The sequence below is a fragment of the Juglans regia genome, chromosome 3 (assembly GCF_001411555.2).
Source record: "Juglans regia cultivar Chandler chromosome 3, Walnut 2.0, whole genome shotgun sequence".
NCBI lineage: Eukaryota > Viridiplantae > Streptophyta > Magnoliopsida > Fagales > Juglandaceae > Juglans > Juglans regia.
The window spans coordinates 20,591,456-20,609,052 of NC_049903.1; the positions used below are offsets into that span (position 1 = coordinate 20,591,456).

The following is a 17,597-nucleotide window of genomic DNA, read 5'->3' on the forward strand; positions in this document are numbered from 1 at the left end:
TCTTTTTTGTTTTTCTAGAAGTATTATTTTTCATAATTTTAATTATTATCCTCATCATATTTGCATGTGACATTACATTAAGTGCCCATTTAAGGTGGTTTGTTCTTTTTTTTTTTTTTTTTGGCTTTCTCTTTTAAATATTTTTTAAACATTTAAAAAAAAAAAACACTAATACACTAGTAGGATCATTTTCCTTAAATAAATGGTAGATAGGTGAAAAAAAATAAAATGTGGACATTTAATAGGCAATTAACTACAATCATTTGGAATGATGAAATGATAAGGGAAAATAAAAATATATATTTGGAATGATGAAAGGATGATCATTAAAATAATGATAAATAGTATTTTTTATTTTTTAAAAGTAAATTTGCTCATACTTTTGGATTGCTTTTCTGTATTTTGTTATTTTTTTTTCAAAAGTAACACCTTACACCAAGACTAACACCAACACCAACACCAAATGAAGTGTGGTTTTTTATTTTATTTTTAAAGCAAAACGTAAACCCACTCATTTTAAAGCAAACACACTCGGTGGAAACATCTCCTCTAACGCAAATTCATCATTATTTTTTTTTCCAACATCAACAATTTCTCTGGCTCTCTAGCCAATTAACGGTCATCAAATCCTACATTTTCTTTCTCTTTTTTTAAGGGAGAAGAGCCCATTTGGTGAGGCTACTTCAACTTCTCCTTACCTCAAATCCATCTTTATATTAGTATTATTATTATAAACTGAGATTCTAAGTAATTTCAGGGATTCAGAATTGGAATCCCAAGCTGTTTATGGATTTCAAAACTAAAACCTCAATCAATTTTGATTTGTATCATTGTATAATTTTAATGTCATGGACTTATGTGTCTCGTTATGCACAAATAACAAATATAGCTGCAGAAAACAACTGAACTACATGTCCTTTAGGACCACTAGAAGTTTATCTGATTGTTAACTTTAAGATTTCGTAAGATTAGTTGAGGTGCGCACAAGCTGCTCAGACACCCTCGCTTTAAAAAAAAAAAAAAAAACGACTAAACTACATGTGGCAGCAATGGGCTCTACATCATTCAACATTATATACAGTTTCCAAGGTCATTCAACATTATATCATTAGTTCCATCTTATATCTTTGAAATAAAGCCCTGAAAGAGTCTCAAAAACATCATACAGATTCACGAAAATGCCTATTTGAAAATGCATTGACATTAAAAAGCACACAACTTGTAGAATTCAATCAAAGAGGTAAAGTCCAATAAATCACTATACATTATGGGGTGACAGAGGAATTACTGAAGATCCAACTTGAGCCTGACAATCGGTCAAAGCTCTATAAACACCAACAATATCCCCTTTCCCGCACAACAAAGAATAGGATGATCATAGAAATCACACTAGCACATCCATAAAAGGTGGGAACAATTTTAATAAAATATAAATTTTTTTTATAAAAGTAAATAATGTATTAAATTTATTTTATAATAAAAATAATTTTATAATTTAACGTATTATGCTTTATAATCTAACGTCAAGGGATCGATGCACAGATATGGCATGTTTAGGGATGTAAATTTAAACCGGTAAACTGGAAAACCAGCTCGGACTGGTTGGTCCGGAACCGGTTCCTATATTATGAAAACCGGTCGGTTCCGGTCTGGTTTCGGTTCCGTAGTTTTTGGGACCGGACCGGACCGGTTTAAAATATATATATATATAAATTAATTTTATATATTATACAAAATATTTATATATATATTTTATATATAATATATAATTATATATCACATATGAAATAATTTCATATTATAATTTATAAATTATAACATAAAATGTTAATCTTAAATATGAGTATTTGTAATTTGTTTGATTATATGTTATTAATATAAGTATATATAAGATAATATTATTATAATTTATAAAATAAAAGTTTAATGTAAAGATAAAAATTTAATTGATCATATGCTTTAAACATAATATATATATTAAATTATTAATAACATTTTATCATAAGAAATAATGTTTTATTATATTTTTTTTACATTTTAAAAAAACTGGAAAACCGAATGTACTGATTTATGAGGATAACCGGAACGTAATCGATTTTGAAAAATACAAAACCGATACATATCAATTCGGTCATAAATTTTATCAAAAACCGGACCTGTTACGCATGCTATCGTATCTTTTTTTTCTTTTTTCTCCTTTTTTGTCTTACTTTTTTCTTCCCTTCTCCCCGTGCTCTCCCCTCCTCCCCCCTTACCCTTACGAAGGCCACTCTCCTCACTGCCAGCCGACAATCGTGACCCTCCTAGTGCCGCCACTTTCCTCCACTCTCCTCACCACCGCCGCCGACAATCGTGACCCTCCCAGTGCAGCCGTCTGTAACACACCTGATAGTAGGTGTTTGGATGACTAGAAAATATACAAAAAAATTACTCACTTCGAGAGGAGCACCTCCATTGAAGAAAAGAAGAAAATGATAAAAGTAGAAAAAATAACATTTGTATTAACTTTTTTATATCCTAAACCCTAGAGCTCTTGACTCATATATAAAGGAGATGACCCTACATGGGCCCAAGCTAACACTAAAAACATACAAGGAAATAAAACTAAGGGCCAATGCCCATTAGCTATCTTGTAGTCCAAATACATGCTGAATTGAAATTGTAAATGAAATTGGCCCAAAGCCAATAGCCCATGTCCTTGAATCTTCGGGGACTGTGACAAACCATCCTCCATAGAAGCACCTTGTCCACAAGGTGCGGTTTGGCTGCCACGCTTCCTTTGTAACTGGAAATTATTAACTTCTAGCTCATCATCAGTAATCCAATCAAAATTTCCATCTTTTACACCATGTCCTGCAAGGCTCATGTAAATAGCTTTGAAAGAAACAACATATGGGGAGGACATTTGGTCAAAAACCACTTTTGCAAACTCATCCTTGCCATCTTCCATAAACTTGGCAGCCATATATGCTTCTTGAAGCCTTCCAACATCATTTGCTAAGAAATTCTCAACATGCTTCAAAATTGTCTCCACTACAGCTACAATTTTCATGGAAATAGCAAATAAAACCATCCCTGTTCCAATTCTCTCAAAGCCTGGCGCAACCTTTCTGTTCATAGTAGCCCCTTGCTTGGTAAAGAAAGTTGATGAATGTGCATACAAAATAGCATATGCCAAGCTTGTCACCTTCACTAGAGCAAGCCTAAGAACTGCTTTTGCCTCCGCAATGCCATCACGCAAATAATATGACCCACTTCCGTTTGGCATTACACGAAGGGCATCCTGTAGTGGTGCCAAATATTTCAAAGAGATGATGGTGCAGTGTAGTTGGAGCAATTCAAATTTCAAGGAATTCTGCAATATTGCAAGTGGCCTCGCCATTGTTGACACAATCACCGAGAGCTCAAATAAGTAGTCATGAGCAATGACATCCAAAGACAGCTTGCTTAGTATCAACATCACAAATTTTGTAGCTATCTCCATTAGATTAGAATCATCTGAAAAGGTAGATATTTGAGAAGCCAACACTTTCATGCCTCCAAACTCATACAATCTCTTGTCAATTGGCAGACAATCTTGAAGACGACGGGACACCTCAACAAGCACTTTCTTTATAGCCAACACATTCCCTTCTATCTCGATCATCTCGTTGGATGGGGCAGCGCAGGCTGGCAACTAGTCGGTCAAAATCCTAATCTCGCAGCCACTCTCTTTCCTAATCTTCACCAGTTCATCAATAATCTCTCCCAATTTCTCTTGACAAGCCAGATTCCAAAAGTACCACACTCCAAACAACAAGCACTTGAAGATCAAACCCAGGGCACGCCTCATTGGCATTTTCACAAATACCTGAGGTACCCTTATTGCCTTTTTCATGTGAAGCACGAAGGCAACATCAGTTCCTCCGTACAATCTCATAGCAACACCAGATGCAAGTTTGAAAAGCAGATGGCTAGATATCATCCCAGCTGCCCCTAAGACTGCAATATTAATCAATTTCTTACACATTTTTGTCTCTTCTTCAGCCTTGAGATCATACGTGAGGCAGAACACACCGAAGCATTCGGACTTGTTCTTGGGGTCCTCAACTTGCTCTATGACTGGAGCTTTAACTGCACATATAGTGGTTATTGTCTGATCTACCTCGCCTCTGTTGGCCCAGATCCTAGCAGCCATACCGACAAAATCAGAGGATGTAGCTTCGAGAACCAAATGAGAAGCCCGACATGGTGGTTTATCTCCCTCTCTACTGTTGGGTTTAGTATTTGAAAATGGAGAAGCGGCCGCAGATGACGATGATGATGAAAATGTTGTTCCTCCGAATATAGATGGGGTGGAACTCGGTGCGGCTATAGATGATCTGAAGGCGTATAAACCTGGACTTGCTGATGGAACTGTTGTTTTGAAAGGTGTTGAACCCGATGCGGAGGTTGCTCCCGCAAATGGCATTGCTCCGAACAGAGGTGAGGCAACAGTGGGTGTCACGGACGCTGACATTGTTCCGAAAGGGATAGAACTGGGACTGGATTTGGGAATGGAATATAATGATCGTGCTGGTATTATCGTTTTTGCGGAATGGTTGCTTTTCCGTAGTTGGGAGCTTGTGAATAAACAAATGGTGATGATTCCTCCAGGGTCAAAATTCCAAATATGAGAATCTGACCTTGAAGCTTGGGTTTGAATTTTCCAAATGGTGGTGAAGGAGAGAATCTTGAGAACAGATCTCTCATCCGCTTGACCTTGTTGTCTAGAAATTATTCATTGATTCCCATTTTTGCTTTTTGCTTTGAATTTTCGGTAGTTCAAAATTTGTCCGTCATCAACCTCCATCGAATGTTTGGTTTGGAGGGACTGATTTTTTTGGGACAAGGAATCCATTGTTGCTTGTTCTTCGTCTTTTTGTAGAGTATCGAGTTGGCTTTTCAGATTTGAGAATTCTTCATTCAAGTTGTTCCGAAAATCTTCAAGATTGTTCTTGACATTTTTAACTATCTGCAAAATCACACCCAAACGTTGTTATGATTGTTCGACTTGGTCTTTGATGTTGAGCAAGGATGGAATAATTTTTTCTATTTCCATGGATTGATGCCAGCCGATCCAAGAAAAGACTGGCTCTAGATACCACTTGTAACATACCTGATAGTAGGTGTTTGGATGACTAGAAAATATACAAGAAAATTACTCACTTCGAGGGGAGCACCTCCATTGAAAAAAAGAAGAAGATGATAAAAGTAGAAAAAATAACATTTGTATTAACTTTTTTATATCCTAAACCCTAGAGCTCTTGACTCATATATAAAGGAGATAACCCTACATGGGCCCAAGCTAACACTAAAAACATACAAGGAAATAAAACTAAGGGCCAATGCCCATTAGCTATCTTGTAGTCTAAATTCATGCTAAATTGAAATTGTAAATGAAACTGGCCTCAAGCCCATAGCCCATGTCCTTGAATCTTCGGGGACTGTGACACCGTCTTTCTGGCGTCAACCCAATACCGTCACCCACAACCTTAAATTACGGTATATGATGTTGAGTTGTGCAATGCATTTTAAATCAATTTTTGATGCATGAAAAATTTAACTGGGATTTGGATGTTGAGAAGAGTGAGAAGGGGGCCGAGAATTTTGTCTTTGAACTTGGATCCCTGTTGAATGTTGGTAGACTAATTGATGGGTATGTAGTGGAAATTGCACATGATTGAAATCTTCTGTACTTGGTAGACTCTAATCCAGTTCTTTCCACAAGTAATTTATTTTCTAGGACTTGAAATCACCTTGAACTTTGTAATTTATGTGTTAAAGGCTTCATGTGTCTCTAAGCTAGAAAGCTGTATCCAAGGCAATCGGCACTGAATGTGTAAAACTCTACTGTGTAAAAATGCAATTTTTTCCAGCCAAATAGAAAATTTAAAGGAAAAACAAAAAAAGCAATGAAGCAACGGAAACCAGAATGGAGAGAGAGAGAGAGAGTTACCTACAAAGAAGACGGGAACCAGAGAATGATAGAGAGAGAGAGAGAGAGAGAGAAAGTTGTGAAACGGACGCAAGGAAGATGAGAGGCATGGACACAAGGAAGACGGGATGGCATGTACAGTGCCTTCACCTTTCAGTCTTTTGCCACATCAGTTTGTGGATCCCTATGTGGGATCCCTGTATGCAGCTCCCATTTTCTAAACTGAAAAATATTTGTATCAGTCTACTATTTATCACACACTCAATATACTTAGTGTATTGAGTTAAAAAAAAAAAATTGAATACATGATATATGGAGAGTGTAAGCTGATGCATAGAATTATTCTTTCTAAACATGCTCCCAAGTCCCCACAAATAACCCAACCCGTTTATTTTAAACTCGTCAAAATAACCAACCAAAATGTTTCGGTCCTAAAAGCCCATAATAAACCCCTCTCCGTCGTCTTCAGTCGTCACCTACCTTCATCGCCAAAGTGATTAACTAGTACGTTAGTGTCTTATTTTAATTATCTCCCAGCAATTCACTTTTTTCCAATTAGGGTTTTTTCTTCCTTTTCTTCACATTGCTTGGGATTACTATATATTTTGATTTTTTTTTTTTTGATAAGTTACTATATATATATATTGATTATAGCGTTTGGTTGGGTTTCTTTTAAACTTTATTTAGTGGAGAACGTTGTGATAGCGATTAATTGACTTTCAGAAATTTGGACAATCAGGGGAAGTTACTCTGGGATGAATTGCTTGTCGCAAGTGTCTTCATATGCTGCAGCAATAGTTAGAAGGACCGGCCATCTGGTCTCAGGGAGTGCTTTGTATGGATGTGCTACTGTCTCGTGGAAAAGGGACTTTAAATACAGTGGTATCAAGGCAATCAATTTAGAACTTGTGCTGGCGAAGATTCGTGTTCGGTGCTATTCATCTCCACGGAGCGGCAAAAGTGCATCTCGTTCACGGAAGTTGGATTCTGAACCGGTGATGGAACAAGAAAAGGATGCATTCTTTGTTGTGCGGAAAGGGGATATTGTTGGTGTTTATAAGAGTTTGACTGATTGTCAGGCTCAAGTTGGATCTTCAGTAATTCCTCTGTCACCCCATAATTTACTGTGATTTATTGGCTTTTACCTCTTTGATTGGATTCTACAAGAAGTGTGTTTTTTAATGTCATTGCATTTTCAAATAGGCATTTTCATGAATCTGTATGATGTTTTTGAGACTCTTTCAGGGCTATATTTCAAAGTTAAAAGATGGAATTAAAATTAATAATCACATTTATTGGAACATTATCAATTAATATGCTTAATGACCTTGGAAATTGTATATAACGTTGAATGATGTAGAGCCGGTTGTTGCCACATGTAGTTTAGTTGCTTTCTGCGGCTATATTTGTTATTTGTGCATAACGAGACACATAAATCCATGATTAATATGGATCTTCTTTGTTTGCTATTCACATGCCAGCAGGCGCACACGTGCACACACACACACCACACACATGTTCTCCCATTTACTCTATAGCATTAGGTATACACGGAAGAACCAGTAAGAGTTTGCTTCTTTTTTCTTGGATTTAGTTATGTATTGAGAAACAAAAAGAATTATTAATAACAAGGATTGGACCCTTAAGCCTGAACAAGAAGAGCATATTGCATTATCCCTTTAAATGCTTTGATCTGTCTATATATGTCTCACCACGTTTCAGTTCTGTCTCTTTGAAATCTTTCACTTAGTGATACCTGCTAAAAGTAATTTTTCATTATGGTCAGATGCTATTGTTATCTTTCTACCCAAGATGTAATGCATTTGGAAAAGTAAATCCCTTGTATTATTCTGTTAAGTGTAGTTTGACTAAGAAGCAAGTGTATTTTGATGATTCTTCTTTAGTGTTTGTTGCTTCCATTCAGTTTGATTGTGTTTGTCTACAACGGCTTGGTTATTAGTTAAATTGGTCATTCTCTGCCTGCTTGCAAATAAAACAGCATAACATGTGGTGGAGAAGATGATGGTCTTTTCTTGTGGCTTTTCATCAATCACTATTGCAATGTATTTAAAGATTGAGAAATCCCAAATATATCATTTTGTTTGTAGATATTAGACCAGTGATTGCTAAACAGATGATTGTCCTTCTACTGGTAGATATGTAATCCTCCTGTTAGTGTGTACAAAGGATACTCTTTGCCCAAGGACACTGAGGAATATCTCATTGCTCATGGGCTTAAGAATGCTGTGTACACCATTAAAGCTGCAGACTTGAAGGAAGATCTTTTCGGCACACTTATGCCTTGCCCGTTTCAAGTAAGATGATTTCTTTGTAAATTTTATGATTTGATGAATATTTTTTCATCGTTTATAATGTGAAAGCTTGCTGTGCCAATTTTATGTGAACTTATTCAGTTATTTGGGGTTCTCTCTCTGTCTATTGAACTTCTTTTATTACTTGCTTTGGATCTCTTAGAAATTTGTACAAACATTTAATGTGCCAGCTCTCTGGTGATCTGATTATCTATTCTTCTTTTAATTTGAGATGCCAAATTAGGCATTGTTAGATATTTAACCTTACTCCATGTTACTTAATTTTCTGCTAAGAAAAGAGGTTGAAGATTGATGCGATATAATCCCAAGTATTTGAATTTAATCTATTTTGTTCATGTTGGTTACGATCTCATATTTCATGATTATGTATATCCAAACAATTTTGTGATTTTGCCAAGAATTACCTAGTACTTTGTATTACATTGGCTCTCTAGGGTGAATGGTTATTCAAAGAATAGTTGTGTACTTATTTTGTACTATCGCATGGTAGAAGTTTTGAGATTGGTGGCTTTAGATAACTTGGATGAATATTTGTCTTTATATTTCAGGATCCAGCTTCTTCCAGAGGTGAAACATCTAGCAAGGATTCTTCTAAAAAAATATCAAAGGGAGTGCTTGGAGCAGAAATTGTGGTAAGTAGTTCCTAAACTTGAAAAGCTTTGCTATAAGACCATATAGAACCACTTATAGGACATTTGTCTGCTACTATTTTTCTGACCTTGACTAGGGCAAGGTCTATTTGTCTAGGTTATGGCAGTGTGAGCATTTGACTCCAGAGAATAGGGATAATTTGTGTTATTTAGTGCTGGAGGCTAGATGGGTCTCTAAATAATGCTAAGAGGGGCCTGATTTATCTAAGTGGTGGGCGCTGATGCTCCAAGGATTTAGAATCATTTTTTATCCTCTTTGGCACTGTTTGGGATCATTTTAGGATTCCGTTCACATTGTATATAGTTTTCATCCTTTCCTTTTATGGTGCTCTTTTTCCTATTGGCTCAGTTGTAGGTCATTTTCCATGAACTTCTAGAAGATTGTGGACTTCTTTTTTTCTTTTTATAGGTAAGTAGATTATGCACTTCTCTGCTGAGACATAGACCTTGCCCCTCCAATGCCACCCATTCGACTAGCCACTGCTGCCATCATGTTGTTGGTCCCCCCTCCCCTCCCCCTCCTCCCCCTTCCCCTCCCTTCTCATGATTAGGAGTTTAGGCCAAGGGCCAAGGGAGAAGTGAGTATAATTTGAATTTTAAGCTTTAGGTGGAGTCAAATCATGGAGTACTTTTTTTTAAATGCTAAAAGTCTATTTTGTCTTTTTTTCCCCATTCTTTAGTTAGGCTTGTGGTTTAGGGTGCAAACTCTGCTGTGATACTGCTGGTTGCCTATGGTAACCCTCAAACTTTATTCAGTTGAAGGTTGTTCGTTTCTGTGCCTTGGATGATTTATGACATGTTTCTTCTTTATTTTCAATGCTTGGCAGGAAGCAATAGATTCTGCATTCATTCCAACTGATCTCAAGACAAAGTATGCAAAGCTAGATCCTTCTGTTGTTATTGAAGCTTCATCCCGTACTTGTGTAAGTGGATGACATATTGATGTCAAATGGATACCCAAGAAAAGGAAAATAATATGGGCTTTCCATATTATTTTCTTTGTAGTTAATACACCACATTGAATTATATGGGCCATCTTACTGGCGGACTCTACCAAAGTATCTATCCAAGATTGTGGATAGAAGGGAAATTTGTAATTCTTTTTTGAGAGTCTGGAAATGTTTGCATCTGTAGTAGAAAACTTAAACTTGATTCCTGCAATCATTTATTAATGAACAGAGATCCTGTATTCTTGAGTTTGATGGTGCATCAAAAGGGAATCCTGGACTAGCTGGTGCAGGAGCTGTGCTGCGAGCTGATGACGGAAGTTTGGTATGAATTCCACTGTTTTGGTTTTGTGGATTCTTTATTTGTTTTAGCTAACCTTGCTTTCAGCATAGATCTGTAGATTACAGGAAGGCTTGGGTATAGCAACAAACAATGTTGCTGAATATCGAGCTTTGATTTTGGGGTTAAGATATGCTCTTAAAAGGGGTTTTACAAGCATCCGTGTAAAAGGAGACTCCAAGCTCATCTGTATGCAGGTTTGTTTGATGTGGATTGGGTATCAAGGATACATGTTTATTTTCTCTAGTTATCATCGTCATTTGTAGTTCATTGGTGATACATTTTTTTCCACTTTTTAACATTTATCTTCATCTATTGTTTTCTATAAATAATTTAATTTTATTAGAAAATGCAGATGGGTGCAGTCCTAGTACACGGGAATCTTTAAGAGAACCCCCTATTCAGGAGAAAAAGAACAGCAGCTAAAAAAATCAGAAAAAGTAGGGAAAAAAAAACCAATTAGGAGCTACTATCCATGTATAAAGGGAGTTGGAAGCCTTCTGTCCATCATATCATCAAAGTTTCTTTATCTTCAAAGGTTTATACATTTTGCTCTCTCAAACTACACCACATCAAATATAAAGGAGCCAACATCCACACTTCTAAAATGTGATGACACCCCTCCCCTCCCAAATTCACACTACCCCTCTCATTCTTCTAGGCATACACCAAAGGATGTAAAGAGCCAACTCCATGAATCTCTTGATACTTCACTATTAAGAAGTAGGCAATCGATAGGCTTCTCACTCTCCTTACACGTGCAACACCAATCTACCGCAGTGATGTTCAGTGTCCTGATGCAAATTCAATTCTGGTTGTCACTGCTTGGACTAGGTGTTGAAGAAGTCCAACATCCTGATGCAAATAAATTTTTATTAGAAAGATGAGTTTGATTAAAAGAGTTACTTATCCAGTAAAATAAATTATTTTCAATAGCTGCTTTTTAGACTCTAATTTGCATTGTCTAGCCGATTTGTTGTAAAATTAAAATTGATGTTTTGTCTTATTTCGATTTAAAAGGCTGTTGTTGGATCTAATATTATTCCATTTGGGGTTGTGAATTTACAAACATCTGGCTTTAGTATTACACCACCTTAACTCCTAACCTCAAAGGGCCAATCATACATTTAAGAGTGAATTCTGTCTTTGCCTTTTGTGGTATGAACTTAGTTTACTTTGCCACCTTGTGGTGTGGAAAGTTTGACAGGTTTGTCCAGTTTTGGCTGTCCGAGTAGACTAAGGCCTTGTTTGAGGAATGAGATGAGAAATCTGTGAATAATAGTGAAGTAGGTATTTCCTTTGTATACGTCCTGTGTACCTGGGCTTTGTCTATTCATGGTAATAAAATTTTCTTATTAACTATGAAAAAAAAATCTGTCAATAGCAGTAAGATGGTTTGTGAATAATAGTGAAATGGTTTGAGTTAAGATATTTTATTAGGATTTGGGAAAGGAGAGAGAAAAAGTTGAATAAAAATGTTATAAAGTTAAAATATTGTTAAAATATAATTTATTATTATTTTTATTTTGGAATTTGAAAAAAATGAATTATTTTGTGTTTTGTTTGGAAGTTTGGGAAAGTTGTAATGATTAGATGAAAATGTTAAAGATTTGAAATTGAAAAGTGTTTATGTTTGAGTGATGTTTGGGAAAGAAATTGTGAAAAATTTTGAGATGAGATGAAATGAGATGATTTGTATTCCCAAATGGGGCCTAAATGTTCGGTTTACCATCTTGTGCTCTGCACATGTGTGTATTCATAATGTCATATAGTGGGGCCAATGTAACGCCCCAATGGAAGGGCCAAACCACTTGGCCTATACTCCAAAAAGACTAGTCAATGATACAATTGGAGACCCATTGGAACATTATAAAGAGCAAGAACTTCTCATTCCCAAGTAATGTGGGATCTCGTATACTACCTACCCTTATCCTTATCATATGGGGTATCACAGTCAAAACATATGATCTTACCCACTTGCCTGAGCGATAGTCCATAGTGTTTTGGTTATTATATTGGTGGACATTTCCTGTGCTTGTCCTTTCTTTTTCCTTAATTTTCTATGAATAACGATATTTCTTTTCATGGTACAGGTACAAGGTTTGTGGAAAGCAAAAAACCAGAACTTGTTTGACTTGTGTGAAGAGGCAAAGATACTGATGAGCAAATTTCTTTCCTTCGAAATAAATCATGTCTTAAGGGTATGTACAGTTGATTCCATTCTTATATGGAAATACTTATGGGCCCTGTACAACACATTGTAGACAGGATCCTGATAGTATGCTATACACAGCTTTGAACCTTAGCACCCGCTTATATGAGAAATTTGAGTCATTGATATAGACATAATTGCCTTCTATTGGTTGTTCACTTATAACATAACAAAATGGATGTTATAACTAAAAAAAGACTCAAGGGAATGTTTGGATAATGAGATGAGATGAGAATTCTATGAATAGTAGTGAAATGGTTTGTGAATAGTAGTGAAATGGTTTGTGAATAGTAGTGAAATGGTTTGAATTAAGATGTTTTATTGGGTCTTGGGAAATGAGAGAGAAAATTGAATAAAAATATTATAAAGTTAAAATATTGTTAGAATTTAATTTTTTGATATTATTTTTGTTTTGAAATTTGAAAAAGTTGTATTGTTTTTGTGTTTTGTTTGGAAGTTTGGAAAAGTTGTAATGATTAGGTAATAATTAGATGAAAAAGTTGAAGATTTGAAATTGAAAAGTGTGTGTTTGAGTGATGTTTGGGAAGGAAATTATGAGAAATTATGAGAGGAGATGAAATCATCTCACTTCCCAAACAAGCCCTTAATTTTCTTATGCCCGTGCAGCTTTATATGAGACCAAGTTTTCTGGTAAATCCATAGCATTCAGTCAATTCTCACCTCTCTTCATCAAATCCCTTTCAGCATTCTTTTTGTTCTCTTCATGCTTTTGACTTCGATTTTTGTTCGAAACATTTACTTTATTCCTTGTGATAAGAATCCTGTTACTGGCGCTGTCATGTTATTGCATCTTTTTCAATCAACATCCTGAAATTTCCATTTTACCTCTCCAAGGGCCTAAACTCTGACGCTGATGCTCAAGCAAACTTGGCAGTTGGACTTGCTGGTGAGATCCTCTCAAAATTTGTACGACTTTTGTGACTTTTAGTTTTTCTTGAATTTATTTATTGACTATCGTGTAACCTATCTACCGCTATAGATGGTCAAGTCCAGGAGTTGGAGAAGTAGTTCAAATGTATGCTGCTGGATACTTTTCTATGATAGACATGTCCAATACGATGACAGGTTTTCCTTGAGCCTTTGGACTATGTTTGGCTTCATGTCGGTGACCTGGCCTTTTGACAATTAAACCCTTAATAGTGTAGGATTTCTGGATTTAGAAGTCACTGCCAGAATGAGCTATGTGAATTGGTTGTTTACAGTTCATGTTTGTTTGGGCTTCATTTCCAGAAGCATCGGCATGATCTCCGCAGCATGACTAAATTGACAGCATTTGTTAATGTCATAGCAAGAGAAAAGTTGAGCCCTTGGCAGGAACCAGGTTAAGTACACTTTGGTTATGGTTTGTTCACATCACTGGGATACGATTGAACTTCAGTATAGACAAATTTATTCAGACAACTTGAAATCTGTTACATAGATAATGTCAGCTTTATTTGTATTATTAACTGCAGTTTCATTTCAAATTGCTGTTAAAATCTCTTGGTTATTGTTCTTTTCATGTCCCCTTTTCAGTATTCAAGACCATTGAGGCAAATTCATAGAATGGCAGGACATGCAATACACCAACCCAAGTTGTATAGCATGAAAAAAAATTTAGTATCTAAATCAGCATTGTCTCTAGAGTTGATTCTAGTGTCGACAATATTTTAGACTTGTCGATTCTCTGTTGAAAATGGTCTGTTTTAGAGAAGCAAGGAAAATGCAGTCTTGTTGAGAAACATAAATGATAGAACCATTTCCACTGGAAATTGAACTGCTTCAGTAACCATTAGTTTTTTCCTAGACATTAACATTAAAATCTGCACAAATCTCACTCGTCATCATCTCTACTCCTAGACATTAACATTAAAATATTATCAAAATTGCTAGATCGGCATTAAGAAGCAAGAACCTATATGGATACAATTGAGCACTTCCATGAGAGGCATTTTGCTTAACAAAAAATCTACTAAACATTCTACTATTCACACAACATCCACACACAATACTTTTTTTAATTTTTATTATTTTTTTCTTTTATCAAATATTTAATATATGAATAATGAATAGAAAAATTGAATTAGTTTAAAAAGAATAAACTCAAAAAAAATTAAAAAAAAAATAAAAATTTTGAAAAAATGTGGTGTGGAGGTTGGGAGGTTGGGAGGTTGTGTAGCATTACTCTTTGCTTAATCACTATCACTAGTCCAGTCTTTCAGGTCCTTGTCAACATAATCTTGAGCCCATTTGACCGCCGCCGGTGCAGCCTGTCGTCGGTCCTCCAGGCAATCCCCATTTCAATTACAGCGTTAGCCATTTCAATAAATGGCTAACTTCACTCAGTTTGCTTAATAAGATTACATGAGATGATTTTAGATAAAAATTAAATAAAATATTATTAGAATATTATTTTTTATATTATTATTATTTTAAAACTTGAAAAAATTGAATTGGAATTTAAAAAAGTGGAATTGTTTATTGTATTTTATGTGAGAATTTGAGAAAGTTGTAATGATTAAATGAGATTAAATGAGTTGAGATGAGATGAGATGATTTCTCAATCCAAACAGGGCAGGATGTTTGAAAATATATGTTCATTCCATCTCATTTACTTCCCAAACATCAATCAAATATAAATACTTTTAAACTAGTCATTACAACATTTTAAACTAATCATTATAATTTTCCCAAATTTTCAAATAAAAAATAATATAATTTTTTCCAATTCGAAAACAAAAATTATATTCAAATAATATTTTAACTTTATAATATTTTTTATTCAAATTTTTCTCTCATTTCCTAAAACCTAATAAATACTTAACTCAAACTATTTTACTACTATTTATAAACCATCTTATTATTATTCACAAAATTATCATTTTATCCCATTCTCCAAGCTTTAGAAAAAGTTCATCTCATGTCATCGAATTTCATTCCCAAATATCATTAAAATATAAATACTTTCAAATTAATTATTACAATTTTTTTAAACTAATCATTACAACTTTTTTAAACTTTTAAATAAAAAATAAAAAATAATTCAATTTTTTCAAATCCCAAAACAAAATTAATATGAAAAAAAATTATATTCTAAAAATATTTTAACTTTATAATATTTTTTATTCAACTTTTTCTCTAATTTTTCAAGACTTAATAAATACTTAATTAAAACTTTCTCACTACTATTAATAAATTATCTCATTACTATTCACAAATATTTTTTTTATTATTTACAAAATTATCATCTCATCTCATTCTCAAGCATCTCTAAGAGATTACTAAGACCACCGAAATGAGTGTGCAAAAAGTAGCTATATCTGTTAAAAAATATTTCCACAAGCAACATAGTTTAGTACAAGTAGGGATGTAACCGGTCCGGTTCGGTCTGGTTTTGGACAAAATCTAGGATCGAACCGGTATGTACCGGTTTTGTATTTTTCAAAACCGATTACGTACCAATTACCCTCCTAAACCGGTACTTTCAGTTTTACCGATTTTCGGTCCGGTCCAGCTCGGTTTCTAGTTTTTTTAAAATGTAAGTTTCACAATTTGTCTTTAAAAATTTGTTTATTAAAAAAAAAGAAAAAAAAAAGAAAAAACTGATTTAAAAAAAAACTATTTTATACTTATATTAATATAGTAGACTATATAATAGTATTAATATTAGACTATTTGTATAGTTATAAGTTATATATTAGTATTAATTATAAACTATATATTTAATATTAGTATTAGTTATAAACTTTTAGTAAAAACTTGTAGTATTAGTTACAAGTATAACTATAGTCATTAGTCTATATTAGACTATTAATATTAGTTATAATCTTTTAGTGATTTATTATTAACATTTTATGTAATAATTTATAAATTATAATAAGAAATTATTTCATATATGAATATATATAATTATCTATATTATATATAAAAATTTCACATAAAAATTTATAATTATACATAATATATAAAATTTATATATATTAATATATATATATATATATATATATATAATATTTTGTATAAAACTTATATATGCAATAATACAAATATTATTTTTTATATATAATTTTTATCAACCGGTCTGGTTCTGTCCGAAAAATTCTAAAATCGGAATTAGACCGGAACCGGCCGATTTTCACATTCTAAGAACCGGTCCCGGACCGGACCGGTTCAAAATCGGTAAATTCCGGTTTGAATTTACAACCCTAAGTACAAGTATTATTTCCACAAATCAATTCGTCATGTTTATCAATAAGTATAAAAGTTGAGAACCAAAAAAATCTATGCGCACACAACACAATACTAGAAAAGCAGAGGTTCAATATTCTCTTTTGGTTGAGAGAAAGTACGTTACAAATAATAACTCAACAGAGGATCAATCCTACGAATAACTTAAAGAATAATATATAATAAAATTCTCAATTTTGCGTTGATTATGGCTCGTTTTCCAACCATTTGTGCAAGGAAAGACTCCACTTTTCCAATGTCCTAGAGATCACGCGAAGACACTGTTTGACAATAACACGTACATTGATTAAAATTTGTCATTCGACAACAAACTTATAATTGATTGTATTACTTTCATCGGTACATCTAACAACAATTTTTTTTTACCCTTTTACCATACATTTCTATCGTAGGAGTCTCTTATATTCAAGTTTTTGCAAGGTTAATCAAGCTTTCATTCAAGAATGGGTAAAGGCTGCAAATTTCATGCCAGTCATTGATGCTCTATCTTTACTCTCCTACACGTATCACATTTTTCGATAAAGCGAGTGATGTCCCTATTCATCCCTTTTTACTAGTATCCTTTCTTATGATCTCGATACATTTTCATTCATCTCAGATGCATGGTGTATGGTGAGGAATTGAATTTTGTTGAAAACACAAAAGAAAATGCAAGATGAATGTCACCAACATAACCATGACTCAGCTTAACTGGACAGCCAACAAGTCTAGGATGGCTCAGAAGAAAAAGGAAAGAAAGTGGATACTATAGGAGGGATGGAATAAAGCAGCAATGTACAAAGGGACCAACGTTTTTTTTTTTTTTTTTCTACTTTTTGTACAACACAGAACTTTGTTTTCTTCTATTGTCCTTGTACAGGTTTTGTCATCAAATGACCTCAATTATTTCTCTATAAATACTGAGCTCAAAT

General features: G+C 34.2%; 1 protein-coding gene across 5 annotated transcripts; it reads left to right on the top strand.

Annotated features, from left to right (window-relative positions):
• The first annotated feature begins 6,334 nt into the window (after positions 1-6,334).
• Positions 6,335-13,954, top strand: LOC109017170. 5 transcript variants are annotated; one of them, XR_004801205.1, is made up of 11 exons: positions 6,335-6,460; positions 6,696-7,053; positions 8,113-8,271; positions 8,838-8,921; positions 9,767-9,862; positions 10,119-10,211; positions 10,280-10,423; positions 12,320-12,427; positions 13,294-13,345; positions 13,439-13,524; positions 13,600-13,954. XR_004801205.1 is itself a non-coding variant. In XM_035688962.1 (10 exons), the coding sequence occupies exons 2-10, from the start codon at positions 6,712-6,714 to the stop codon at positions 13,465-13,467; spliced, it is 1,107 nt and encodes a 368-aa protein (XP_035544855.1). In that variant the 5' UTR covers positions 6,335-6,460; positions 6,696-6,711; the 3' UTR covers positions 13,468-13,954. The 5 variants fall into 5 exon arrangements, 3 of the variants coding, with proteins under 3 accessions (XP_035544855.1, XP_035544857.1, XP_035544856.1); XR_004801206.1 differs by having other exon boundaries at positions 13,605-13,954; XM_035688962.1 differs by having other exon boundaries at positions 13,439-13,954.
• Positions 13,955-17,597: the final 3,643 nt, after the last annotated feature.